General features: G+C 39.3%; 2 protein-coding genes across 2 annotated transcripts in view; both read left to right on the top strand.

Moving 5' to 3' along the window:
- The first annotated feature begins 2,152 nt into the window (after window positions 1-2,152).
- Window positions 2,153-16,301, top strand: LOC105939038 (thrombospondin-type laminin G domain and EAR repeat-containing protein). Its single transcript, XM_012881037.3, has 13 exons — window positions 2,153-2,593; window positions 3,746-3,969; window positions 4,284-4,621; window positions 6,215-6,305; window positions 6,401-6,557; window positions 6,645-6,776; window positions 8,420-8,490; window positions 8,568-8,729; window positions 8,831-9,038; window positions 10,131-10,363; window positions 14,271-14,449; window positions 14,574-14,675; window positions 15,300-16,301. Exons 1-13 carry the CDS (start codon window positions 2,509-2,511, stop codon window positions 15,451-15,453), a joined length of 2,136 nt encoding a protein of 711 aa, XP_012736491.2. The 5' UTR covers window positions 2,153-2,508; the 3' UTR covers window positions 15,454-16,301.
- A 438-nt stretch (window positions 16,302-16,739) lies between these two features.
- Window positions 16,740-28,000, top strand: part of usp40 (ubiquitin specific peptidase 40) — a gene marked incomplete in the record, with an annotated part of 15,532 nt that continues 4,271 nt past the window's right edge. The window contains 10 exon segments of the mRNA XM_036150861.1: window positions 16,740-17,416; window positions 17,499-17,566; window positions 21,643-21,756; window positions 24,212-24,376; window positions 24,507-24,653; window positions 24,764-24,907; window positions 26,257-26,385; window positions 26,508-26,624; window positions 26,969-27,076; window positions 27,183-27,383. Coding sequence (XP_036006754.1) covers window positions 17,221-17,416; window positions 17,499-17,566; window positions 21,643-21,756; window positions 24,212-24,376; window positions 24,507-24,653; window positions 24,764-24,907; window positions 26,257-26,385; window positions 26,508-26,624; window positions 26,969-27,076; window positions 27,183-27,383 — 1,389 coding nt within the window.

The raw sequence follows: 28,000 nt of genomic DNA, 5'->3' as shown, positions 1-28,000 counted from the left end.
TTAAAAACTGAAGTTGGCTAAAACCCAATTATGTCAGACACTTGTAGCCATAAACACTGCTATTCAACTATTTGACATAAATATGAAGACATTATGACTATATTAAAAAGCCCTGACAGTCACTGCAACTGTTTTTTTTCCCCATTTATATCTGTCAAAACAATTTTGTTCTATGCAACATACTACAAATACTGTTGAAATTTAATTTCTAGAGATTATTGGAAGAGCCACAGAGGAAAACTCGGGAACTCCTAATACTGGAAAACTAACAGTCAGGTGTTAACTTTACTTTGCTTCATATTTTTTTAATTCAAGGAAAAGATGAGGAACGTGATTACCTGTACCTTGTTTTAACCCAGATGAATTTGACTCTTTGTCTCCGTAGTCTACATTTAGAACCTCAGATCTCTGATAAATGGGACAGAGATAAGATCATGGGGGCGATTGATGTCAAACCAGGAATAAGGAAACTCGTGTGACGAGCTTGGGCCGTGTGCATCCACTTTTCTGTACCTTAACAGGATTTTTCCACCCAACCCTGTCGTGTCTTGCAGGAAGAAAGATTGTTTAATGGATAGAAATCTTTCTGTGGTCAGTTACATTAATGTAAATGAGAAGATGAGAGGCAGAATCCATTTGCTTTGTAAATATGCTGGTTGGGAGCGGGCTGGGAGGCATTTGATCGGTCCGACACTAGCTCTAATGCAACTTAGAGATCAGAGAAATAAACTTCAATCAACATTTAAATTACTGTTGTTTTTTTATTATTTATTTTCTAATGGCTTCTTTGAAACCATTTTCACTCAACAGAATATAGGATTCAAGAACTGGCTTTAATTTAGGCTTTTTAGTGCAGTTTTTTGATCATGAGTGTTACATTGCAAAAACGAAACTAAAAATAAGTAATATTTTCTTAAAATGGGTGTATCTGTTCTTGATTTGAGCAGGTGAATAAGATGATCTGCCAATGGAATAAGATTTTTGCACTTAAAACAGGAACAGCTCATCTCCAGCATCTTATTTCAAGTGCAGGATGTCTATTTATCTTATTTTAGCGATCAAAATACTCATCCCATTGGCAGATAATATTATTTACCTGCTCAAATCTAGGACAAAAACACAAATTTTAAGAACATTTAACTTATTTTTAGATTCGTTTTTGCAGTGTAGTTGAATTGTAATGGAGGTTCATGTAATGGAAATTCAATGTTAGGTTTAAAAAAAAAGTCTTATCTGACAAGAGTTCCTTCTTTCAAATGTTTGCTGTGCTCTCTACATATCCCATGATAAAATGTTGCTTTTCCTTGAAGGGCAGATTTAGATCAGATTCTCTCACATAAGGAGCAGATTTCTGCAGCTCCTCCAAAGTTACGATGGACCTCCTGGTTTCTTCTTTGATCAAAGCACTCCTTGTCTAGCCTGTTTGTGGTTGGTTTGCAGCCGTGCCATGTTTAGTAGTTTTGGCCAGATGTCCAGAATTTGGTATATTCTTCTGTAATCTAAGTCTGCTTTACTTCTGTCCTGAATGCATTCTATCTTCCTTTATCTTCATGATGGTGTTCTTGCCTCCCCTGATGTTCTCAAACAAACTTCTGAGGCCTTCACAGAGCAGCTGTGTCTGTAAGGTGCAGTTTTCTACACATGTGACCCCTGAAGACCACTGGTTGCACTGGATTTTATTTAGGGGTCAAAGTAACAGTAAAATGGTCTGGCCTTGATTTGGAAAAACAAAGAAAACCAGATTTTCTTTTTTACTTCATGGTGGTGCCCTGCTTTGTGTTGGTCTATCACACAGAATCTCAGTAAAATTCACTGACGTTTGCAGTTGTAACCTGACAAAAGGGGTTTGAATACTTTTACAAGGCAGTGTATTTTGGTTCCTCAGGGTAATGAGTTATGGGGTAACGCCAAATGAGACAAATCTCATAGGCATTCATGCTTTAGCTCATGAAAGGTATTGCATTTCTTATGTTTTGTTGCCTTTAAAAAAAAAGGACTAAACTGATTTGCATTCTGACTAACGTTTTGCATTCGGTAGCGCACAGAAGTTGTGTCTGCCTGCCCTCTGATCCATCCGTCTGTCAGTGCGCTCGCTGTAAGCGTAAACACACAAATACGGCGAGGCAGCTCACCCCCCTCTGGCGGTCTGTGTTGCCAAGTTTGCGGTCGAGGGAGGATGAGTGACGGTGGGCCGGTTAGTGATTTGCATGGCTCCGGTGTTTAAAAGGAGCTGCAGGTGCAGGATTCCCTTCACAGAGGGGTGGATTTGGTTCAGCACACACTGGGACCTTTCATGCTGCTTTAAGCGCATGTGATCAAGCAGATATCCAGAACGGCTCCCAAGTTCGAACAGATTCTGTCTTACTGGGATCAAGATGAAGGACGTGTGGCTCTTTTTCACGGATCATCCTTCAAGCTAAAGACCAAGGGAGGAGGAACAGACTGAAAACCACCTACGACATGGAGACATTCCTATTAGCCGGCAACTGAAGCGCACCGCCGTTCACCATGTGGATGCAGGTATTCACGCTGCTCCTTCTCTGGGCTTCCAGGGTCACAAAGACCACGGCGGACACGCGGAGACAGTGCACGGGTAAGAAAACCATTTTATTCAATTTAATCTGTTGCATTCTAAACTTTATGATCCGGTTAATGATTACCCAGTGGATTGTTTATGGCTCCATCCAAAAGCTGGGAAGGCCCTGCAGCTAAAATTCTTTTGGATAATTCAAACTGTCTGTGTCTGCTTACTGGGAGTGCTGGTGTGTGTGTGTGTGTGTGTGTGTGTGTGTGTGTGTGTATTAACATCCACAAACAAGTACAGGCATTGCATGGGGTTAGGGTTCAGTTACATTTCTGTACACATCAGGATATTAGGATTTACAGGGTAAACATTTAAATGACATCCCATCAATCTTTCAGTGTTTCTCCTCTATTCGTCTGCCTTTTGGGTGAAAGTACTGTATTTAGTTATATTTGGTAGTAATTAATGTAAAAGAATGTATTTATTAGTTACAAATTATCCTGATTCTTTTTTCTATTCAGTGTTAAACTACATTTTCAGGGCGCCTGATTACAACCCCAAACCGCCATACTAAAGTAATGCGTCAATGTTGCTTTGCTACTTTTTTTGGTGGACCTTTCGACCCTCTGAGATAAGGTTTTCAACCAGATATATATGAAAAAAAATCATATTTTTGATATACATACTGTATTTTTTTCACAAACAAAGTAAAATGATCCAAAAATCACTTAATCTGATTTAAGGAGATTGGTTTGCTGTACAATAATTCAGTCCAGCTTTCACTAGTTTGAATGTTCTAGATTTTTGAACCAGAGCAGATTTAAACTGGTCCAGGTACAGAAGAAAAAAACAAACCCAGTAAACACGTTTATCTAGAAGCTAAAAATGAATAATTTGTCTTTGGAAAAGATGTAGTTTTCAGCAGGATAACTGATGGGAACCCTGTGGACAGAATTAAAGGGGAGATGAATGGAGCTAAATACAAACTGTATGGGATTAAAGAATTACCATAGCAGGGTAAACATTGCAGAAAGCATTTGTTTAAATATTTCCTTCTTCTTACTGGTTTTACTTTAGACACAAACCAAGAAATCGGAGCATTTGAAACAATTTATCCGCTTCCATTGTTGCAGAATCTTTTCATTTTTCTTTTGTAACTTGAACGTTGGTTCCCAGCCCTTTACAGCCATTGTGGCCTCTTTGTCTGTCTGTTGCCCTCAGAGTTGCTTCCCTTGGATCTTCTGTCTTTTGTTCTTGAGAGGGACACCTCCAGGGTTGTCCCTGGGGTGCAGGTGAAGCAGTCAGCTGGGGTGAAGGGGGTCCAGTTCCTCAGTCCGGACACATCCATGAGCTTCCCTGCCTCCCAGCTCCTGGTCAACTGTGACCTTTTCCCCAAAGAGTTCTCCATCGTTGCTACAGTAAAAGTCAACCGCATCACACAAAAGGTAACCGTCTGTCATAGACACCAGTATGATGATTTTCTGCCGCAAAGGCAAAGGTACTATTTTAAATGAACGTAAAAATAGATACATTTATAACGCAGCAGAATTATTCATGTTATTAACCGTTGATAAAGTCAATATATTATTATCTTGCGTTCCCTAAAAGCGACACAATTTCGGTTTTGGTCTACAGTTTTGTGAAGCAAAACTAAATGCACAATTTGAAAGTCTTTAAAAATAGTAATTTAGGTCATTGCATTCTCTTTGTGAAAGTCCGACTTATTTTGTCTTGAGTGTATTTACTCTCTTCCTCGCAGAGAGATGAGTATATCTTTTCCCTGGTGGGACCAACAAAAGCGGAGAGGAGCTCAGTGGAGGATCAGGAAGATGTACTGGGAGGGAAAAATATTTCAGAAGATGAGCAGCGGGCGAAGAGGAACGAAACCAAGCGTGACGAGAAAAGCGGAGGGATCGTCCTTGGACTGAAGTTATCCCGGAATGGCCTACACTTTGTTTTCAAAGGTCACGGAAAATCAGCAGAGCACTGGAGCTTGAAAGGCATCCATCTAACTCCTAACCAGTGGCACACGCTGGTTGTAGTTATAGGCCTTCACCACATGAAGCTGATAGTGGACTGCAACTCTCCACTGGAAATGTAAGCTCGGCTTTGCTTGTTCTTGCTTTTGCCCTGTTTCTGTCCGTCTCCCATCATGGCCCTCTCCTGTTTACCTGTCGGTTACTGGGTGCCTCACCACAGTAAAATGCTGTTGCTGTTCAAAACAAATTTCCACCCTACAGTCATATCAGGATCTCCTGACAGTAAGTGACGGACGGTTTTGAAAAGAAACTTCCTCGACATGCGGGGTGGAAGCACGCAGCTCTAAGAACCCAGTCCAGGCTTTGCATTCTTGTTTTAAAAAAAATGCAGGAAATTTACTTTAGTTGCTGGAAAGTCTGTTTATTTATAAGGTAGAAATGACCCAAAAGTTTGGAACTTTGTTTTAGATTTTCTGATGTTTTTGAAAATACATGTTATAAACACTTTACAAATATAAAGTTGAGTGCATTTCCTCAGGAATTGACGTGATAGGCCAGCACAAAGAGCATAAACCTGAAGTGGTATAAAAAGGAAACATGGTTTGTTTATTACATCTATATATATATATATATATATATATATATATATATATATATATATATATATATATATATATATATATATATATATATATATATATATATATTTTTTTTTTTTTTTTACAAATGATCATGACAACCTTTTACAAAAATAATGAAAAGTAATCAGTTGTTACCCAGTTGGTCAATAAAGTGCATCTGGGAGTAATTTAACCAATGTAAATCCAACTGTTCTGTGAAGGCCTCAGAGATTTGCCAGGTAACATTAAGAAGAAATCTTTATTAATTATCAAATGCGAGATTTCTTCTTCATTTGGCCCGTTGGGGGAGCAGTCGGCAGCAATCTGGGATTAAAGGTCTTGCTATAAACTATAAAGTTATTTGAGACAAAATGTGTTGTGATACTGAACTGACACTGCAACATGTGTTCTGGTCAGTTTGGGAACCTACGTTTGGCAAGATGGATGGAGCTAAATAGTAGACAATCCTGGGAAAATAAATCTCTCTGAGGCTGGTGGGGGTGGGGGGGGGGGGGGGGGGGTTGAAATTCAGCAGTGGTCTTCAATCTGACTGAACTTAAGCCACATAGCAAAGAAGAATTTAGTTTTCTTCAAGTGTAAAACAGGTGGACTTTCCAACAAAGGACCTGTGACCAGAGGCCCTTTCACAAAACACTTAAAGCCTGAATCAAAGTGCTTTTTAGCCATTTCCATGTGTTTTGCACTGCCGTTTTATTTGCTAAAGCTCACAGCTGTGTGGTATTTCAGCAACCCCACTTGTGATTTATGCATAGTGCAGAACCAACTCAGAGGCGGCTGGTCTTTGTGAGTTTATGAAGGAAACGTTTTGAGACACTGATACAGTTCGACTGAATCAAAATAGAGGCCACGCTAGTTTTTTATTTGTCATATCGTTTTAAAATGTCCTTCCTCTTTGCATCGATGCACTGCTCTGTGTCGATCTTTCGTGTTAAAATCCCGGTGAAATGCATTGAAGTATACGTTTGCAAAGGGACAATGTGTAATTATTAAAAAAACCCAAAGGGTTATGAATATCGTTGGAAGTCAGTGTTTATTAGCTATTTAGGATAATTGTCTTTTATTGCAAACAGTGTCCCCTCCAGGGCTTTCCCCTCAGATCTCATCCTTCAGGGATCCAGATTCCACATTGGCAGTCGGGGCAGATGGAAGGGCTTGTTCTCAGTAAGCCGAGTCTCAAACTGTGTCCAATTCCAAGGACATTTGATAGCATCCGCAGCACTTGCTGATGAATATCTCATCTGTTACCACACGTTCAGGGCCTGATGCGACAACTGGTTCTCGTGTCAAACTCAGATGCCTCTCATCAGATCTGCCCGTCTTCTGACCCCCAGCTCGCGGCTTTGTCAGTTCCACCTCTGCTCTTAGACCTGCCAGTCAGAAGGAGGCAGAATGACAGACATGCGACTTCCTTCGGTAATTTGTATGTTTGGTTCACAAGGAATGCGATTAGGGTATTATGGAATTACCTCTGATTGCTCTGCCCTCAATGTGATCCGTCAGGAACTGCGGGACGGCTGTCGGTGGGGTTGGAGAGGCCGTGTTCGGAGTCGCTGCGGGGCCAGCTGTGGTTTAATCCCCTCAAAAAGGGCCTCTATGTCTGTGACGGCTCAGCGTGGATCACTGTGTTGGCGGGTAAGGACCCGACTGCTGAGAACAAGCAAGTTTCTCTCTTTATTACAAATGACAAAAAAGGGAGAATGAAATGTTTCAAATATTTCATTCTGGTTTTAAACATTTACAAAGTAGGGAAACTGCTTTAGTAAGGGACTGTAATGGTGTAAGCTGGAGCTTTTTACACTGTTGATCGTAGTATTGTTTTATCACGATAAGAACACTGGAGCAGCGTTAGCTGAGTGGTTCCGCTCTTACCTGAGTGGCAGGTGTTTTTGTGTTGGTGTTGGCAATGTTTAATCTACTTCAGCACCTCTGACCTGTGGAGTGCTCCAGGGCTCAATTCTAGGTCCGCTTGTGTTTTCTTTGTATCTGGTTCCTCTGAGGTCTATTTTGAGGAAACTTGGTCTTGCTTTCCATTCTTATGCTGATGACTGCCAGATTTATCTGGCCCTAAGTCCTGTTAGCGCGTCCTGCTCCGTTCAGGTTTGGATGGCTTCAAATATTTTGAGTTTTGATGAAAGAAAAACTGAAGTCATCGTGTTCAGCCCCAGTTCTACTCTCTGTCCTTGAACCTTGGTGTTCTTGAGCCTTATCTCCTGTAGTCTGTTGTAAATCTGGGAATGATTTTAGACTCAGATCCATCCATCCATTTTCTAACACACCTATCCCTTGTGGGACAAACTGGACAAACAACCATTCACGCACACATTCACACCTAAGGAGAATTAGAGAGGCCAATTGACCTAGCAATAATGCTTTTGGTGTGGGAGGAAGCCGGAGTACCCAGAGAGAACTAAAGAATGCACAGGACATGCAAACTCCATGCAGAAAGACCCACGACAAGGGTAGAACTTGAACCCAGGACCTTTTTGCTGCAATGGTAACAGTGCTACCCACTTGCTCCACCGTGCAGCCCCCTTAGGCTCAGATTTTAAACTTAATAAGAAGATTAATTGTGATGTAAAGAACATTTATTTTTCAGTCGAGGCGGATATTTAAGCTTAAGTCAATGCTAACCAGACCTGACTTGGAGAATTTAGTCCATGATTTTAATATTACCGTCTTGATTATTGCAATGCACTTTAAGGTAGGGTGAGTCACATCTCCCTTTCATGTCTTCAGCTGGTCGGAATGCTGCGGTTCGGCTCTTACGTTTGTAGGTTTGATAATAGTTCACCGCTTTTATCATCTCTTTGCTAGCTCCCCGCGAGTCACAAAATAAACTTTAAAATTTGTCCTGTTGACCTACAAATGCCTTCATTGACTTGCACCCTATATATCTCTCTGCTCTACTTCCGCCTTATGCTCCTTTTTTGGGGCACTAAGATCATCGACTCACCTGTTTTTGGTTGTCCCAGAAACAAGGCTGAAGCGCAGCGGAGATCGGGTTTTTTCAGTCGTGGATCTAAAGCTCTGGTCTACCCTCTCTTCCAATATTAGACAGGCTTTCTCAATTTCATTAAATCTCTTTTAAAAACACATCTGTTTTCCTTAGCAATTGACCCAGAATCAGTTGCTGCTAGTATGTTTGGGTTCTCCCCTAATGTTGCATTATTATATTTTATCTTATCGTTTTTACTGTGTTCAGCACTTTGATAACAGCCTGTTGTTTTTAAACGTGCTTTATAAATGAATTTGACTTTGACTTTCCTTAAACACAGACCATAAAAGACTGGACTATGTTTTGGAACATCAGGTCCTTATCACCAGCTCCGAGACACATGACATAGAGGTATTTCTCCACCACCCACCCCCCCAACACTGTTGCTTTGCTGTTTTGTGGAGAGCTAATTTTCTTCTGATCTTCAGGTGTTTCAGATACCAGGCATGGGTCTCATGGCTGCTATGGCTCAAAGATCCTCAGCATCTGGCTCAGCCGTGTATCTCTGGACCCACTTGGGTTTCCAGCTCTACCAGAACATCAGCACTCATGGAGCTCTGGCGTGGAAGCATTTCCAAATAGGAAAGAAGGTACTAGACAGTGGAGATCACGTCTTGCTTTTTCTATGATTTCTTGAAATTAAAGCCTGAAACAGAGCTCTGATTACCTCCGTTTTGTTCTTTTTGCCTAGGCATATCTCGTAGTGTCTAATTCTGGGACTGGAACAAACAAATCTTTGGACAGCGAGCCTGACACTGACTTTTCTGTCATTTATAAATGGAGCAAAAGAAGGAAACGGTTTGTGAGGTTCCAGACTCTGCAGACTTACTGTGCTCGAGACTGGGAGGCTTTTACCATCAATGAACAGACCTATCTTGCTGTGGCCAATCACAGAATGGGTAAAATATTACAGTGCTATTAACAGTTCTTCTCATGGTTATACTCTTACATTTTTCAGATCATTGAACAAATTTTAACCCGAGTAAATAGTAGTTTTTTCACATAATTCTCCTCTGCTAATTGTGAATTAACTGTGATTAACTACCTTTTAATTGACAAACTTGCAGAATTAAAAATATTTTAATAATGTAAGGATTAAATGCCAAATCTAAAGAGATTTCAAATCAGATGAGAGACAAATTCCTTGACATCTTTTGATTACTTTAGTTGTAGAAAGGGTTATGAAGGGTAACAAAGCCACTTTAAGGCTTTGAGACTCCAGTGGAACACCATTGGAACTCGTCAAAACATAAAAGAGTGGTGAAATATTCCAGGAGGGGCCGGTCCACCAAAATGGCTCCAGGAGCACGTTGGGAACTTATCCAGTTGGTCAAAGAATAAATCCATAAAGCTGTGCAGGCCTCAGTTAAGGTTCTGGGCCAACAATAAGATAGAAACCGAGCAAAACTTGAAGAAATGAGAGAGTTTTAGGGTGAAAACCACTGTTAACTAAAAACACCTCCAAAACACATGTTGAGAATCCCGAAGACTTCTGGTAAAGTCTTTTCTGTTATGGCACAGCTCATTATATGTGGTATAAAACCCAGAAAGCATTTCAGAACAAGAGCATCATGCTGAAACTCAGGCATGGGTTTGGCAGTGGGTTGGTCAACTGAATTAATGATCTCTGAGTTCTCCTCTCAGGCCTGAGGATAATGTCTGGCTAACATGGCACAACCTTTCGCCCACAATTCCTCGTTGAAAGGCTCTTTGCCAGTTGTCAGGCTGGTACAACCAGTTGGCTTGGATAGTTTTTTTTCTCTTAATAAATTAAAGCAGCCTTTGAAAACTCCTTTTGTATCTACTCTGGAAATCTATATTGAAATTTTTGTTGAATGATTTGTTACATGTATGTCTAAAAAAGAAAATCTGTCAGAGGTAATACCACGTCTATGTCGCGACATTGTATTTCAGTACCTTCTTTATGCCTTGCAGTTTTTCTGGGAATACCGATTCAAATTCTCTCTTTCTCTTACTGGTATCCCTTTAAGGAAACAATAATCACACCATCAACAGTGTGATTTACAAGTGGAACAGATCAACAAAGTCTTTTGAGGTCCACCAGACACTGATCACTTCGGGGGCTTATGACTGGGAGTACTTCAGAGTTGGACCGTACCATTTCCTGGTGGTTGCAAATGCTTTCGACGGCATGACCACTTCTTTGGACTCCGTCATCTACGTTTGGATCGACGGAAGATTTCAAGTGTTCCAGAAAATCAAGGTGTGTGTTAAGGACGCAGTTACATCAAAAAGGGTGCTGAAAAGGGCTTATATTTGATCACAGAACCGCTGTCAACCTAATGGGTGTAGAAAGTTGATGTCCCTCAAAGGTAACATTTTGACGCGGGTTGATTTCACTCAGAGATCTGGGTCTCTGGCATGATTGTAAAAAAAGATATTTTCAGGATGAAATTAATAAAATGATGAATGATAAAGAGATGTGAAGGAAGGAAAAGAATATTATCAAGATAGAGGCAAGCATAGACAATGTGGTCTGGCTTGATTTTCCTGAGTGATGGAAGCGCTCTGTAACTGATATTAATAATTTTATCTGAAACTGGCCACAGTTGATGTGAGTGTGTTGACACATTGATTGCCACCCGAGAAAACACAGGAAGATGTGTAATTAAGGGGAACTCCACAGTTGGGGGCGAAGACTTGCAAGAACCCCTCGAGGCTAGGAGCAATAAATTTACCTGAAATCCTCAGAGAAACACGAGAATCTGGGTTTCTGACACCTGTTGGCTGCACAAGCAGGGAAGCTGCGTGACGCAATCTGTTGGCTCATACATGAGAAGACCGTTAATGCATTCCCGGTAAACATTTCCTCCTGTAGTAATTTACTTTTAATTTTGTTATTGTGGAACCGCACACATCCGTTTCTCACCAGGCAAGATTTTGCTTGCATGCAGCACTGTGCAAAACCTTGTATAATCTGACGGGACGCCCTCCTATACACCCTGGTTTATATTTTAACCAATTTGAGTTAAAGTTTCAGCGACAAAAAAACGTATATCTAATGAATCCGTGATTATCATGGACTAATTCAGTCCAGGTTTGACTAATGGGTTGCAGTTCTCATTCTTGACTTAATCTAATTGTCTAAAAAGCTTAACTAATGTTTCACTTTCGTGCTTTCACAAACAGATAAAAGCTTTTGTAAATTTAGAACAATGTTTTAAAATATGTTTATACAATGTAGAATAATCATTCTGTCTAAACATTTTTTTTTATCAAATGCAGCAGAGAGTGCTTAAGGAAAGTGAAACAACCTTTTGCTTTAACATAATCTCAAATCAGATCCAAGTTGCAGGGACATCAGCGAGCTATTAGTTTAGCCATTAGTGTTTTCCCTTGTGTTGTCCAGAGTTTTCTTCTCTGACTACCTAACTAACCAACAAAAAACAACAAAAAGATCTCAAGTGATTTTTTTTTTTCTTTTGTCAAAAGGGGATGGACAGATTTGAATTTGGCTTGATTATTATTTTTTTTACTTTTAAAATAATAATGATAAAAGGAGGTTTGGCTTGTTTTTTAATATTTCCAGACCACAAACTCTACAACTCAACTTGTGTTACCAAAAAAATCCTTCCCGTGTTGATGTCACTCACTATATGGTAGGAAGGATTTAATTTTTTTACATAATATTCACAATATGATTTTGAAAGATAATTTTTTTTAAAATGTCCCCTCATCCAAATTCATCAAATGAATTAATTGTGTTAATTTTGTAAGCTCTCATTTGATTGTTTCCACTTTGATTGTTTCTACTTTCTATACACCTGCAAGACCCCCGTCTTGCAGGTGTATAGAAGAGACAGCGCCTCCTACAGTCACTGTAGAGGACTTGTCGCAGAGTTGGACGCGTGTCTGGAAATGTTATAAAGATTGGCAATTTTTCGTTTCTCATTGGCAATTTTTTTTCAAGCACACAAAGAAGATTCGACTAAATTAAGATTTCTCTTCAAAATTACCAAAACACGCACGGACAAAGAAGGTCCCCTAAGAAAGTCGTCTTAGTCTACACCCTCAAAATTCTAAATGGCTTTTGTGAGTTGTAAATTTATTTCTATTTCCTATACCTTTTATCCTATTAGATCAGTACTGTACGGTAGTGCACAACATCTGTCAAGGAAAATGTCCCTTTAGTGTTTGGTTTCATAAAATGCTAGCAAACATATACTTTTTAGATTGTATTGCTAATAGTAGTTAGGTTGTCGCAAATGTTGCATTCCATTTGCAGTTAGAACTTGTAAATCCCGGTTTTCGATCGGAAAAATCAACCGTAACGACCACTATAGTCGGACTTTCCCCTCGGAAAGTTGGAGGAATTTTTTAAGGCTAATTATTGGATCCAATATGGCCGCTCCTTGCATCAACAACAGTAAGCTGTGATGGTGTAAGAGTGCATCTAAAATAAATTTTACTTGTAGCGACCGCAACTCTGAACCAAACAAATTAAATTTAAATTAAATGTGCATGTGGAAAGTACAGCTTTAAAGAACATTTATAAGAGGAACTACGAACAAAACAGCTCTCTAGGCCTTAGCCATAATGCAATCCTAACCTTTTTGGGTTTTTTTTGCCCTTTATTTTGGAATCCCGACTTCTCCGACTGGAACGCTTTTTACTCTGGTTTACCCCATTCCCAGCTCCTATTTTTGAATCCTGAGGCAAATGGAATGCAACATATACACAGTACTTAGCACATTCCACTGTTTTGCAATATTTGCAATTGGAACATGTTTGGGTTGGTAGTAGAGTCATGCTTCAGATCCAGGTTTCAACTTTAGAGAAAAACAAATTTCCTCCATCACTTCTTCTAGGATTATTGTTACCTGCTTAAATTTATACTGGGAGAGCTCCAGATCTGTTTATCACTTTCTACCCCCATCTCATACTTGTTGCCCTCTTTTCCCATTTCTTGCCAAGAAACAACGCAATTTGTGCCCATGTACTTGAACCATTGTCATATCAATGTATGTAAAATTTTTTCCAGAATGCCCAAATCTCTAACGTAATTTAGTTTAATATCTTTTTCTGAAGACTTTGTATTTACACATTATTTTCACAGATTTTTGGTTCTGAACACCTTTTATACCATGGTCTGGGTGAATACTCGATTCTGATTGGCTGCAGGGTGTCCGATAAGTAAGGGATAAAAAGTGTCCTGAAGGACACCTATAAAAAAAGTTCTGGTCAAATAGCCTGATTGTTTTAAATTATTAAGCTGGCTAAAATGTTAGCTGGTTAGCTGGCAGACCATGGTATAATTTATGATAATGGACAGCTCGTCGGGCATTATTCCTTATTTGGCTTCTTCGCCCCAGACCCCTTCCAGTATAAACTGAAGCAGATATTTTTCATTACACCTGTATTTAAAACCTAAATCGTTGTTTTCACATTTACACTCATTCACATAGAAACAAAACGATTAATACTCCTGCCAAATTTAATTTAACCAACACGTTTCCTCTGACTGGAAGTTATATTAATGGAAATAATTAATAGGTGGCCCAGCTTCAGGGAATAGGGAATCTGTGAAGGGAGATAAAGGGTAAAGGGATTATGGAAAGGAGGCTTTTTAACCACAAAAGCTTGGAGCTCATTACCAAAGATATATTGTCAAAATACCAACAGAAACAAGCAAAAAAATTGAAGGCAATTATAAGAAAGGTTTGATTGATGAAATACCAATGGAGATATTTACTGATTGTTGAGAAGTGTGTAGATACCTTTTGACATGATTATTCATTAAACATTTATAATTATTATATTATGTGTCATTGTTTAATTATCTTTGGAGTGATGCCTGTCTGTTTTCCTATCAGAAACAAAACTAATTTAATGGAAATATTATTTTATTTATATATGCAAAGGATGAGTAAGTAAGTACATTTTATTTACAGCACCTTTTGCAGGCATAAATATCACAATGAGCAAGGTATTTAAAACAGTAAAAACATCAATAATTTTTATTTAGCTCTGGCTGAATAAAAATGTTTTCAGTTGTTTCGGAAAAGAGTCTGTGAAGCTTGTGGAGTGTAGGGACAGTGGGAGAGTGTATGTATGCTTTTTGCATCCCAGAATAAGCACTGAACTAACTGTCTGACGTTCTGCGACTGTAGACGTTCTGCGCCACAGACTGGGAAATGTTCCAGATTGGCACCAGAGTATTTCTGGTTGTGGCCAATGGACACCGACTTCAGGGTAACGGGCCCAGCCAGTACACCATCAACTCAACCATCTATGAGCTGGACATGAGCGCACGGCTGTTTGTTCGCTTCCAGGATATCGTTACCTACAGGTATCAATGTGGATTGAGCAGATGAGATATATCTGAGTCTAGCCCAAACACGGACTTTAATACTCTTTGTTATTGAAGATGTATGTATGTCGTTTTCACATCTAGCCATCCTTTTCATTTCCAGTGCAGTGGACTGGGAGTTCTTCCGCCTGGGGGAAGAATATTTCTTGGTTGTTGCTAACTCCTATAACGGCGAATCCTACTCTCTCAACAGCATTCTTTACAGGTATTCAGCTTGTCAACAAGTCCCCACCCTTTGTGATGTGTTTCGTCAATCCTTATTGCCATGGGCTACCTGTCAGGAACCCATCTCAGAAGAAATCCTTATACATGTAGCATACACCTCATTCTTCAAAAAAAAAAAAAAATACTAGCATTTGTGACATGTACCATACCTTGCGAAATAATTTATAGCCCTAAAACTTTTTACACGTTTTGTCACATTGCTACTGTAAACTTCAGGGTATTTGATTGGGCTTCAATTGGATAGAGTGACACAACTAGCACATTGTTATGGCGTGTAAAGAAAATAATACAAGCTTTTAAATAGTTTTTAAGAATAAAAATTGAGAAAGACTTCTGAAGGCGATTGTTTGCATTGGGTTTTATTCAGCAGAAACAGAGTAAATTTGTCTAAATGCAAATTTTTCTTCCAACTCACAATTATGCACTAACTTGTGTTGGTGTATTTTTTTTTTTTTATCCAAATAAATTACACTAAATGTTTGTAGTTGTAACTTAACAAGACAAAGAAAAATATTTACAGCACTTGAATACTTTTGGCAAGCTCTGTGAATGGCTACATGCCAACAGCCCATTAATTTAATTTATTTTATGCATCTGTTTGTAGGTGGCAGGGATATGAAGGCTTTGTTCCTGTTCACTGGCTCCCAACGATTGGGTGCAGTGACTGGGAGTTTTTCAGCTCTAATGGAGACTCCTTTCTGATCTACTCCAGTGCCAAAGCGCCTCTCTCCAAAGTTTTCAAGCTCAAGACCTACTAGAAGAAAACATTTGCAAATGGCTTTGTGCTTTCAGTGTTTGTGTAATATATTGTGTTCTTGTGAATATTGGAATATCTGTGTATACTGAAAGAGTTTGTAGTTTTATAAAAACATAATTTACCTGACAAATGGTTTAATAAAAACAACTTTACCAAGGCTTTTGCCTATGTAATTTCATAAAGTGATAAATCTCCATATACCTTACAAAAACTAGCAATGGCACATTATCCCAATTTAACACAGCAATGATGTAGATTTTTTTGTATGAATATTCTGAGAGAAGCAAATGCAACTCAAGCCCCCAAAATATTATAACATTTCTGTAAGAGAGTTTATATTCTGTCATTTGATTTTATATTTGTATTTAACTTTTTAATAACTCAGATGTGTTTCCTAATGGAGTACCTTCATGGGAGACAAAACTATTGAAAAGCATTGAAAAATGCATTAATTTGCAAGTATGCAACCATACATGTTGTTTCATTCTTATATTTATATGTATTTTAAAATATATTAAAGAAATATAGTTTTGTTAAATGTAAGGCATACATAAAATATATTTACATTTGAGAGTTCTGCATTTATTTATTGCCTTTATATGACAATGTATTTAGTCTTCTACTGATATATAAATATATCACTGTATTTTGTTTTACCTCTCCTTTAATTTCCAAATGTTTATTTTTTTGTCATTCTTCACAGATTTGTAAATATAGATGTAAAAAAAAGATTTTAAATAACCTCCACAAAGGTACATACATATAAGGCACACTTGTTAGGTTGCTTTTTGCTTTGTTTAAGTCACTTAACTGTGATGTATTGTGTCGCAATAAACTCGACTGCAGTTTTTTTTTTGCCTCTGACTGCAATAAATAACTAATCTGAATCTTTGACATTTCATCTTAACTTTGCTCGATATGTCAAAGTGTAAGAAGGTGAATTTATGCTTTGGATGTGCTTTAATCTTATCTCTCTTTTTTTTTTTTTTTTTGGTAATATTGTCTTTTTCATTTAGAGTTAGTCCGCCATAAAGCTGAGTGTTTAACTACCAGCACAAAGTAATCTTTGCCAGTTGCTGAAAAACTACAAGATCCAGAAGGCTTGTGTGACACGATCTTGTTTGGTGTTAAACGCGTTTCTATTCAAGTAACTAGATTCGGTATTGTGCAGTCAGAATTTGTATTGCTGAATTAAAAAACGTATTGGTTAAAATAAAGTCATAATTTCCTCGTCAAGTTAGCATTTGACGAACCGGAGTACTACAAGTCCCACAATGCATCGCTTCATTTTTTTTCTCCCAGGAAGAAACATGGCCGCTTACTGTTCAGCGATGGTGTTTCTATTTACGTTTCGCCTGTATTCTGTTTTGAGACTGACAGTGGAGGAAAGAGCTTTCCTTCGAAGCCATTTCTGAGTAAAATTGAAGCTTTATTTGTAATTCTCGTTTTGGATAAATCGGCGCCGTGCTTTCTTTATGAGTAGTTGCTGTGACACAGACTGAGGGATTCCCTTTCTCTTCGCCGGGGCGCATCAGAACCGCGATCGGTTTTACTGAACCAGAAACCCACAGCGTTCACGCCGCGATGTTTAGCCCCGTGAATTCCTCTTATTTTCGGGTCAGTCCGGCGATTGTCAACCGGGAGCTTGGGAAGACCAAGATGAGATAGCAAGAGCGCACACTGGAGTGCTAACACGCGTTTTGCTGGGAGCATATTTCTAACTGGGAGAAAACTGAAGCTATATATATATAAAAAATACCAAGTCAAGATGTTTGGAAACCTTTTTGAGGAGGAGGAGGATGAGGGGTTCGCCTCGACCTCCGCCAGAGGAAGAGCTGCCAAGGGGGGCGAGGAGCCGCCTCCACCCCGCGGGAGAAGCAATCTGTGCGGCATTAAAAACCAGGGAGGGACGTGCTACCTCAACTCTCTGCTCCAGACGCTGCTGTTCACCCCAGAGTTCAGAGGTACGGCCAGCCCGCTCTCCCGTCTGTGCAACAGGTTCACATTAACGCGTCTTTCTTTCTTTCTTTTCTGATGCGTTTGCAGAGGAGCTGTTCAATTTGGGGCCGGAAGAACTGGGCTGTCTTGAGGACAGAGACGAGCCAGGAGCGAAAGTAAGTGACGCAGTTGTTGCGCACTCCTGGGAACTCTGCGCCACTGTCAGGCATCTAGATGTGGTGATGATGAACTGCTGAAATGGGGGCAAAAACCTGGATTTAGGTGGTTTTGATTTTGAGGCTTTTGTGACGGGGACTAATACCCTCTTGGGTTTTCCAGAGAATGCTGGGAAAAAGACCAACAATATACAGCAAACTGCAGATGTGTGATAGAGACCCCCCTTGTTGATGTCAGATGAGAACAGACTGGGTTGAGATGTGGCTTGTATAAGTTACTGGGGAATGCAGAGCAGCATCTCTGGACACGCAACAGGTCGGCCTCGAAGCGGATTGGCTACAGCAGCAGAGGACCACGTCAGGCGCCTCTCCTATCAGCTAAAAACAGGAAAACCGAGTATATCGCAGCCATTCCCGGTAGCACTTTATTATTGTCGCTGGAGGAAAGCTGTCCTTGCAGCAAGGACATAAAAAAAAAAAAAAAAAAAAAAACCTCACAGCCACACACATTCTGACATACTGGCAAAAAAACCAATAAAGCGTCTTGGGAAAATTCCAGTACAATTATCAATTAAAAACGATCAGGGTAAATTGGCAAAGAATTGCCACCGATTTCTCTGAATTACGGCCTGTATAATAAGAGCTTTTCCACCTGTTGGTCCTTTAGGCTGTCGTAATCCCTTTCCAGGTGGTAGGAAGCTCAGATTTGCCATGAAGTGGTTGATAAGGGCGATTTGTGTGACTGTCTTTAAAAAAAAAAAATTCTGTTAGATCAGGCAAGTTAGTCCCAAAAATACTGACAGCTATTTTCACTATTTGTTTTCATCCGGTGGCGATGGGTTGCCGAACCAGGCGATAAAAGCAAATGTAAGGACAGATTTTATCATGGAATTGTAGAAAATGCTCAAACTTTAAATCCAAAAAAACCAAAATCAAACCAAAATTGATTTGATTTGCGGAGGACTTGCGATCTTTTTGCTGACCTCATCAGAATTTTTACTGAATGTCTGCTTCTTGTCAATGACAACACCCAGGCACTTATAACACTGGACACGTTTCACCGGTTCCTAGTTGAGAACTGAAGGTGGTGGACTGGAGTTCTTTCAGTCCATGTTTTGGTAACATTTAGTTTTAAGTAGGAGCCTTCATGCCACATAATAAAATAATCCACCACCCGCACAGGTGAGTCATGGTCTCCCTGTAACAGGCTGACAATAACTGTCTTCTGCAAACATCAAAATATGCCATCCTGTTCTATCTATCTATCTATCTATCTATCTATCTATCTATCTATCTATCTATCTATCTATCTATCTATCTATCTATCTATCTATCTATCTATCTATCTATCTATCTATCTATCTATCTATCTATCTATCTATCTATCTATCTAAAAAAACAAGGGAGGGAACATACAGTCTGTCAACAAGAAAACCTAAAACCCATCCTACAACCGTTGCACACAAGTTAGAGTTAGTACAATTTTAAATAATCTACGAGCTAAAATGTGAGGCTAGATTCTATTAAAAGCAGAAGGAAAATCTGAAAACGTCACGTGCATGAGAACCGAGGCCTTTAGTGTGTTTTTAAAAATCAAGAAGTGTTAAAGGTATGGTTCGACTTCCAGGGGGATCGTCTTCTCTATTGGTTGTCCCACATGTCAATCATGGTGTGACGCGCTCACCGTATACTTTGAAAATGGCTGAGTTGCAAGAAGCAAACTGTCTTACAAGTTTATGAGAACAAGATGAAAGCCTCAGAAGAAAAAAACAAGTCCGAAGTGGATTTGGGAGATTTTTTTTTGTCAGGCGATCCACCTGGGCAGCAAAAGAGCAGGTAAGAAGCGCATGCACAGTTATTCAGAAAGAGACTTGGGCGTTTCTTACCTACATTTCTGGAAAAATCGCCCACTATACCTTTAAGACTGCATCTTCAACCCCTGTAGGTGAATTGCAGATGGTTCAATAGATTTTTCCAACGTCCTCTTGATCAGTTTTTTAAATGCTTTCATGACTAGGGACGTCGGAGCCACAGGTCTAAAGTCCCTTACTACGTTGGGGAGGTCTCATGTTTTTTGGCACAGGAACAGTTGTGAATTGTGGACCCTTTGCTACTCTAAAAAAACTGCTTAAAAATGTAATAAAAAACAGCAGAGAGTTGGTCTGCACAATGCTTGAGGAGGTGCCCAGAGATCTTGTCTGGGCCAGGGCTAGTTATTTTTTTGGTGACATGGAGCACGCTCCTGACATCCTGATTGTTAACGACAAAATCAGACTGTAGAGAAGAGGAAATCTCTTGTCTCATCTGATCTTTAAAGTCCTTATTGTCCAAATGGAACCTGTTTAGTCCCATGCATGAGTTATGTACTTCCTTAGTGTTGGCCATGGCTTATATGCCATCCCAGACTTTTTTTTTTTTAATTTCTTCACTTAATATTTTGTTTATAGTTTGTCCTCTATAAACAAGTTTGACTTTTTAAATGTCTGTACTAACCGGCTTTTTAGTCTCAACTGGCTGAGATAAATTAGTCAATTACAAGTTTAAAAATGTTGCCGATGAGTCTTGCTTTCAGCTGCATTATTCAAATGGTTGGGTCAGAGTTTGGCATGAACAAAACCAAAGCACAGATCCAACCTGTCTAGTATCGACGCTTCAGGCTGATGGTGGGGATGGTTTAGTAGTGTGGAAATTTTCTTGGCGCTTTGGGCCGTTAAATATTTACAGATCATTGCATAAATGCTGCAGCCTGCCTAAATGATGCTGCCGACCTTCTCCATCCATTAATGACCTAGACGTGCCTAACTTCTGATGCATACTTTCGGTGGGGTGATGCACCATGACACCAGTGCTCAAATTATCTCAAGCCGGACTCTTAAACATGACAAGTTTACTGTGCTGCTTTGCCGCTCTATACTCTTATGTTGCAATGTCCTAATTTATTCCTCAAGGTTTTTTTTTTTCAGTTTTGTTTATTCAAATCACTTGGTTTTGTCACTGTTGTTAAAACTGACATCAGTCAGCGATATTTCCAAATGTGTTATAAAAAGGAACAGGCTGCTGCAGGTTGTTGTAATTGTGCCCGTTAAGTATCTGAATGCAGGTCAGTCACTAAGTCCAGGAAACCTGCAAATATCGCCTTGTTTCAGCTGCTAACCATGTAACGAGAAGAATGACAAAAAGGCACAATATGCTCTGCAATGAGGATGTTTATTGAAAACTGAACCTACAGTTTGAGTGTGTTTACTCTGTCAAAATTAAAATAATAATATCGTAAATGCCTTTGTCAGGTTTAAACACCTAAAACATCCATTAACAACACAAGAAGGAGAGACAACAATGAGGTTAGTTTTCATAAATCTTGCAAGGAGAGGAGCTGAGATGCTTAATCCAGATCTCCAAACTCGCTCTGAAGCCACTCCGTCCCCTCCTTGCTTTTATCAGGGAAACCCTGGTTACGTTTGTCCAGCTAAGGGGTAGTGATAAGCAAAACACTCTGTGACCTTAGGAACACAGAGATAATACTAAGCAGTCCACACAATACATTTATACGGAATCCCTCCAGATGGCTGAATACAGTTCATAACAGTTTCAGACATATTTAGAAAAACACTTATTACCGTCACAACATATTTCTCTGCTTTCTGCAACGATAAGAGAGAGAGAGAGTAAATCAATACACATACATAGTAAAATAAAATAGTAACCACTGGTCTATATATTCCAGCAAATATATGATTAACACAATAAACTAATGAACAATACACTAAAGTAATGGTAGATCGGGCATATAGAATACACTTTAATAAAACCTTAAAACTTCTTAGTAGTAAAGAGTATATACGTAATAAATGCAATAAACTTAGTAAAAATTTGTAAAATAGAAAATAGTAAAAATAATTCTATCAGCTTTAGATGACGTTATTAGAACGTAAATTATTCCAACAGCCGTAGGGATATTTGTTGCTTTTGTGTTTTTTGTTGGATGATATGGATCTTGATTTTTGATTTATTCTGATACGCACCCATGCTTGATACGGTTTTTAGAGCTTGCTCAGTTTTGCCCCTTCTCTCTACAGGTGAGAGTGATCCCTCTTGAGCTTCAGAGGCTGTTCTCCCGTCTGTTGCTGGTTGACCATCAGAGCGCCTCCACCACCGACCTCACCGACAGCTTCGGCTGGAACAGCAGTGAGGTCAGTGATGGCGGGGGGGGTGGGGGGGGTGCTCGAGTTACACTTTTCCTTTTCAGTGATTGATTTTATCCTCCAGTAACATCCGTCACGGCATGCTTAATTGTACAAGATGCGGTTGCGCTGTCCTGTAGCAGTCGGCCCAGGTAGCCTGACTGGAATTCCACTTCTCTCTGGACGCCTTCCAGCTGCGCAATTATTACCCGTGGAAGGAGAACAAAACGTTACAGAGACACACATCGCCATGGGCCACGTAAGCCTAATGTTCCAGTGGAAAAAAAAAAAAGACATGCAGCGATGTGATTAAACAAGCAGCTGTACTCTTGAAAACCACTAAGCTTCTGTTGGTCGGCGGCAACGACAGACTAGTGATGCAGTAATAGACATAAACGTTGTACATGACGTGGCATAAAATCCTACAGGCCATGAAGAAGAAAAAAAAAACATGTAAATGGAAACTAGGTACCTGTGAAAAGTCAACATAAAAGTATTAAAAATTAATCGATTATTTATGCAAGTCTTTAATTTTTAGCTTATTCTATAAATTTTGATAACCACTGATATCATGTGTAGTAACTGTGAGAACACAAACACCCAGAAAGCACTTCCCTCCTTCCAAAACTAGTGTTTTTTTGTGATGATTTCAATCAGAAAATTCCCAGTCTGCTCTGACATGCAACACCCCCCCCCTTTTTTTGTCAGTAATTTTGCAGTTCCAATAGCAAACAAATATCCTTTTGCTTCTTATTTTACTGTATTCTTATTTTTTTTGTCTGCACCATCAACACCAAGTCAAATTTCTTGTAAGTGCAAACCTACTTGGCGATTAAACTTGATTCTGATTCTGAAACAAATGTCAATAATCATATTTCCGGGTGTAGTGGAAAAAAGTAGTGACCTAACCTGCTTTGCAGATGGCTTCAAGGTGTGTTGGGAAATCCAGGATGTGTTTAGTACAGCGGGTGTGGAACGACATCATCGATGGCGTTCAAAGCGTTCCTGAACTCTCTATTAGGTCAGATAATCATTTAAGTAACAAACGTTATTTGGTGTAATTCCCAGATAGCTCTAAATTTAATTCATAAGGGTTTGAGAAAGTCCTACATGTGACTTGCTGGAACTTGCTGAAAAGCTTGTGAGCTCTCTCGATACAGCAATTACTCTTGATATGTTTTGTCTTTGTACTGCAATACACAATGTTTTTATTGCTATCTTTTTTTTTCATCCAAGAAGATTTTTTTTTGTGTGTGATAAAGAAAAAAAGTCTTGAGTTGAGCCCTTAAGTTGAACAAGCAGAGTCACTATCCCTTACCTTGCGAGCGCACTGCTTACAAGTGAGTTGAAGTTTTGTTATTAAAACTTCAACTCACTTGTAATCTTTGAACTTTTGACAAAACATATTAGGTTACATTATATTGTCTTGTTACTTCTAGTGCAGGGGTTACCAAAGTGGGGGTCGTGAGATGAGTTGGTGCTGATGAGTTACAAAAAAAAACATTTGTAATTTCTATATCTGTGAAACCGGTACCAAAATATAACTTTACAAGATGGTCAACGTTTCTTATTTTAATGCAGGTGGAGAGCTGCACTTTTTTGTGTGAGTTCTTATTAAAATACTACTTTATTCATAATGTTATACATGTATTTTCAAAATATTATGACTTTATTGTTATAACTGTTGGGGTTTTGAATGCATAAATATACACATGTTCAGCACATTTCATAAAATCACCATTCTCAGTTGCACACATCTTTATGCAATTTTTAATTACTTTACAGTATTTTTTTTTCCATATGCGGTAAATTTGCTCTTTGCTGCTGGTACATTTGAATATCCCCACAATGGAAGAATAAAGGAGCTTTCTATTCCGTTTTATCCATTGCACTCCAAGTTAGAGATGCTAGTCATATGAATTAATGCATCCAATGCTTTTATTAAGATTAATTGGATTTTTCCTTCTTTCATTTCCATAGTTACGCTGTTAAAAGACAGTTTGAATGTATTACTGAATGATGTACCACTGTGCTTTGAACAGCAGGGAGACTTTTTTTATGTCCAGGAAGCTTCAAGAAATGAATTATTTTGGGAACTTGAGGGCATCGACGCTTCATCTGGTTTTCTGTACTGAAAGCAAATGTGGTTATAAGACTGTACAATATAGGTCATATATGTTAAGTGGCTGATACTTCATAACAAAAATAAATATAGATAAAAAGTTTAAAAAAATATGTAATTCAAGTTAATAATTGTGAGATTTGAACGACTATTTGTTCCTTTTATTATGATTCCCTTCATTAAAGCACTCAACTATAACAAGTAATAAACTGCTATACTGTCGTTTTAATACATGGGTACAGAATGGTTTGTTAATGGGAAGGAAAAGGAAGTAAAAATGAAGTAAAAAAAGGACCAAGTGTCTTTCCTCTTCTGAAGTGTGCTTTTTGTTGCTCTTTGAAGGGGACGAATCAGCATGATGTGCAGGAGCTCAACAGGATTTTGTTCAGTGCGTTGGAGCACTCCCTTGTGGGCACCAGTGGCAGCACACTGATCCAGCGCCTGTACCACGGTACCATTGTCAACAGCATCGAATGCAAGGAGTGTGGCAACGTGAGCCAGAGGAAGGTGTGTTGCTGCGTGAAAACCGCTCCCCTGTAGACCGGATCTCTGCAAACGGCCCAGAAAGATCAAGCTAATAATATGTCGGCTCGTTTTCGGCTAAAATGTTGTTGTTTTTTGTGTGTGCCGTCCGCAGGAGGACTTCCTGGATTTGACGGTGTGTGTTTGCGGCGTGTCCAGCCTGGAGGAGGCTTTGTGGAACATGTTTGTGGAGGAAGAGTTGTTTGAAGGCAACAACCTTTACCGCTGTGCTCAGTGCTCCAGGTTGGTCACTGCAGCGAAGGTCAGTGCCAGTAACACACACGTTAATTCAGTCAGAGGCTCTGTGACAAAACGTGTTTCATACTCGCTACCGTCAAAAACGTTATTGTTTTTTTCTTTGGCATTTCTCAGTCTGCCAAGCTGAAGCAGCTGCCCCCGTTTATGACCATGTCTTTACTGCGATTCAGCTTTGACTTTGCCAAATGTGAGCGATACAAGGAGACCGGACGCTACAGCTTCCCTCTAACCATCAACCTGCGACCTTTTTGTGAGCAGGTACGATTTTAGTTGAACTTCTGTCTTTGTATGTAAAACATACGATCAAAACCTGGATTTATTTCTGTTAATTTCAATGATTGTGGCTTACAGTTAATTAAATCTGAAGACTCAGGTTATTCAGAAACACTGAATATTATGCATGAATAATAAAAAGGGATTTTTAGTAAAGAAATATTATGTTATGGCCGACGTAAGCATGATGAAAGCCCAGCAGACAGCCACTGATGCACTCCACAGGCAATGTTAAAGATGCTGGGGTTTCACAGAATGCCGTATCCAAGCTTGTGTTTGGAAAATTTAGAAGAAGGAAAAGATTTGGTAGAAATGGTCCTTCAGCTACAAGGATAACGGCAGCTTTGAGAGAACTGTAATGCGAAGCCTGTATGAGAGTTTGGAGGAGAAGTTTGTGCTTGCAGAGCCACCCCACACAGATGTGTCCAGGACACGACGGTCATATTCCTGGTGTTAAACCAATCCTGATCCAGAGACAATGTCTGGAGCATGTCACTTAGGCTAAGGAGAATTTAGACTGCGCTTTTGCTCAGAGATCAAAATGTCTCGCTGGTATTTAATTGGGAGATTAACATCCCCGATTCTGGGGCAAGAAGGGAGAGGCACGGAAAAGAAAACTGCTTTAGTTCTGACATGAAATCTCCACAGATGGTGATTAGTTGAGGTACCGTTTCAGCTGCTGGTGTTGGTCCACTGTGTTTTCTGAGGTCCAAGGTCAACGCAGCCGTCTACCAGGACGTTTTTAGAGCGCTTCATGCTTCCATCTGCTGACAAGCTATATGGAGATACTGATTTTATGTTGCAGCCGGGCTCGGTACCTGCCAACGCTGAAGTGTCAATAACTTCCTTAAAGACCATGCTATGAGTGTTTGACTGGTCAGCAAGCCTGTCTGACCTTAACAACACAGAAAGCAAGATGAGAGACATCAGAGTCAACAATGCAGAAGAGCTGAAGGCGACTATTAAATCAACCTGGGCTTCCTTAACCCCTGAGCAGCGCCACGCTGCATTGATGCAGTAGCTCATGCAACAGAAGCCCTGACTAAATGTTGTCTGCTTATGCTGTACATGGACACACTTTTCAGCTGGCTGATTATTTCTGTATCAAAAATTTATAAAATAAAAATTGATTTCATCTCATATTCTAGTTTACTCAGAAAAGGAATTTTGTGTTTTCAGGAGCTGCACACCATAATAGAAATCAACTGAAAAAAATGCATGAGATATATCACTGTGTGAATATATCGAGATGCACCTGCATGAACTTGCCAAGGTGACTAAAGTTCTGCTGCTTCGGACTTTTCTTTAAAACACTTTTTTCCACCGTCCTACAGACTGATGCTGAGGACTCCGATTTCACATATGACCTGTTTTCCGTGATTATCCACAAGGGAGGCTGCTATGGCGGCCATTACCATGTTTACATTAGAGATATCGATGAGCTTGGACTATGGGAGCCACTGGTGAGAGGAAAAATATTTTAATTTGAACTAAAAGCTTTCTGTTAAGTTTTTGGCGTTTTGCATTATTTTTTTGTGTGTGTACATATGTCAAAAAAGACGGCAGCTCTGTTTCTCGTTGGCAGGAAGAGGACTGCAAACCCAAAACTCAAAAGAAAATAAAGGAGGAAGTCAAGGAGTCATCTGAACCAAACCTACAAGAAGACGACCCCTTGTCTATCATTACTGCAATCATTGCTCAGGTACACCTCCCTCATTTCTCAATATTCTTTTACAATATTGATTGGAACTTATTTGACATCTTTCCTCTACTCTTCTTCCTCTCTATAAGCTGTAGCATCTCAGTAGATAAACTCAATATTAGTTGTAACAAGTGTAACTAAAGGCTATCCAACCTGCCGAATGTATTACTTGAAATACAGTATTTTGTTGTCATTGTTACCGCAGAGATGATTGTGAGTCAGCATAGTGTGCAGCTCTACTACTTACCATCCTTTGCCTTCATTTGTTTAATTTTTCTATTTGTAATAAAACTGTGGCAAACTGATTATTTATATTAAACTGCAGTACCATTTATGTCCTCTAGGAGTCATCAAAAAGTGTTTTGTTGGATCAGCTTGGCCAAAAACTCATGGATAAAACTGGATCATCATGGAGCAAAAGGTTCAGAAAACACCACGGTCCCATTGGAAAGGTATTGATCATATTTTTCATGTACTGATTAAAAAAATGCAGCTTTTACTTCTAATCATGTTCCTTCTGTTTTTTGTTTTTTTTTTTGTTTTTGTTTTTTGTTAAAGTTCCTGCAGTCTCACAATGATGTTTTCATTTTGGTATCAAATGGGACTCGAGTGGCATTGAAAGCAAACCCTCCAAGCCCAGTGACTGATGCCTCTGCTCCATCGGAGCAAACCACAAGCTCTGAACCTTCGGCAGCTCCAGACAGAGCAGCTTCTGATCTGCAGCCCGAGGCAAATCAAAAGCCACAACCTAAACCAGAGGTATTACAAAAACAGCCTCAGTCTGATTCCACATTAAATATTTCTGCTTAATTATAAAATATATGAGCAATTGACATCTGAAGGGTTTTGGTAGAAAAGTAGAATATTGTTCTAATTACCAAAAAAAAATAAAAAAAGAAAGAAAAAAACTCACCTTTTAACGCATTGAAACATTTCAACACAATCAACTTTGATTAATTTTAAGGGTATTAATGTCTTCCTTTATACAAATTTTCATTTTCAGTTGTGTTTTGGATTTTAATTCACAATGATTAGGTTTCTATGCAAGGCAGGAATTGAGAAATGTTGGTAAAAAAAAAAGATAAGTCAAGTCACCATAGACGTCAGGAGAAATCTCATCTGGGAAGGTTAAAGTCTTAATAAACCAGAACCCTGATGGCTTATGACAAAACTTCTGGTGACATTCAAATAAACCTTAAAATTTCTGGTCTGGTTTTGACCAGAAAAAATACAATTTCTTACTTAAGAAAGATTATGTAGAAAAGCAACACTGGCAGCTGCCTATATGGCCTGCCTGTTAACTCCCTTAGCGTTTTCTGCCATCGCCGTCACAATAAATGTCTGGTGGTCCTCATTCCTCAGCCAGGGGTTGCCCT

Source organism: Fundulus heteroclitus, chromosome 19 (genome assembly GCF_011125445.2).
Source record: "Fundulus heteroclitus isolate FHET01 chromosome 19, MU-UCD_Fhet_4.1, whole genome shotgun sequence".
NCBI lineage: Eukaryota > Metazoa > Chordata > Actinopteri > Cyprinodontiformes > Fundulidae > Fundulus > Fundulus heteroclitus.
This window is presented reverse-complemented; position numbering and strand designations above follow the sequence as displayed.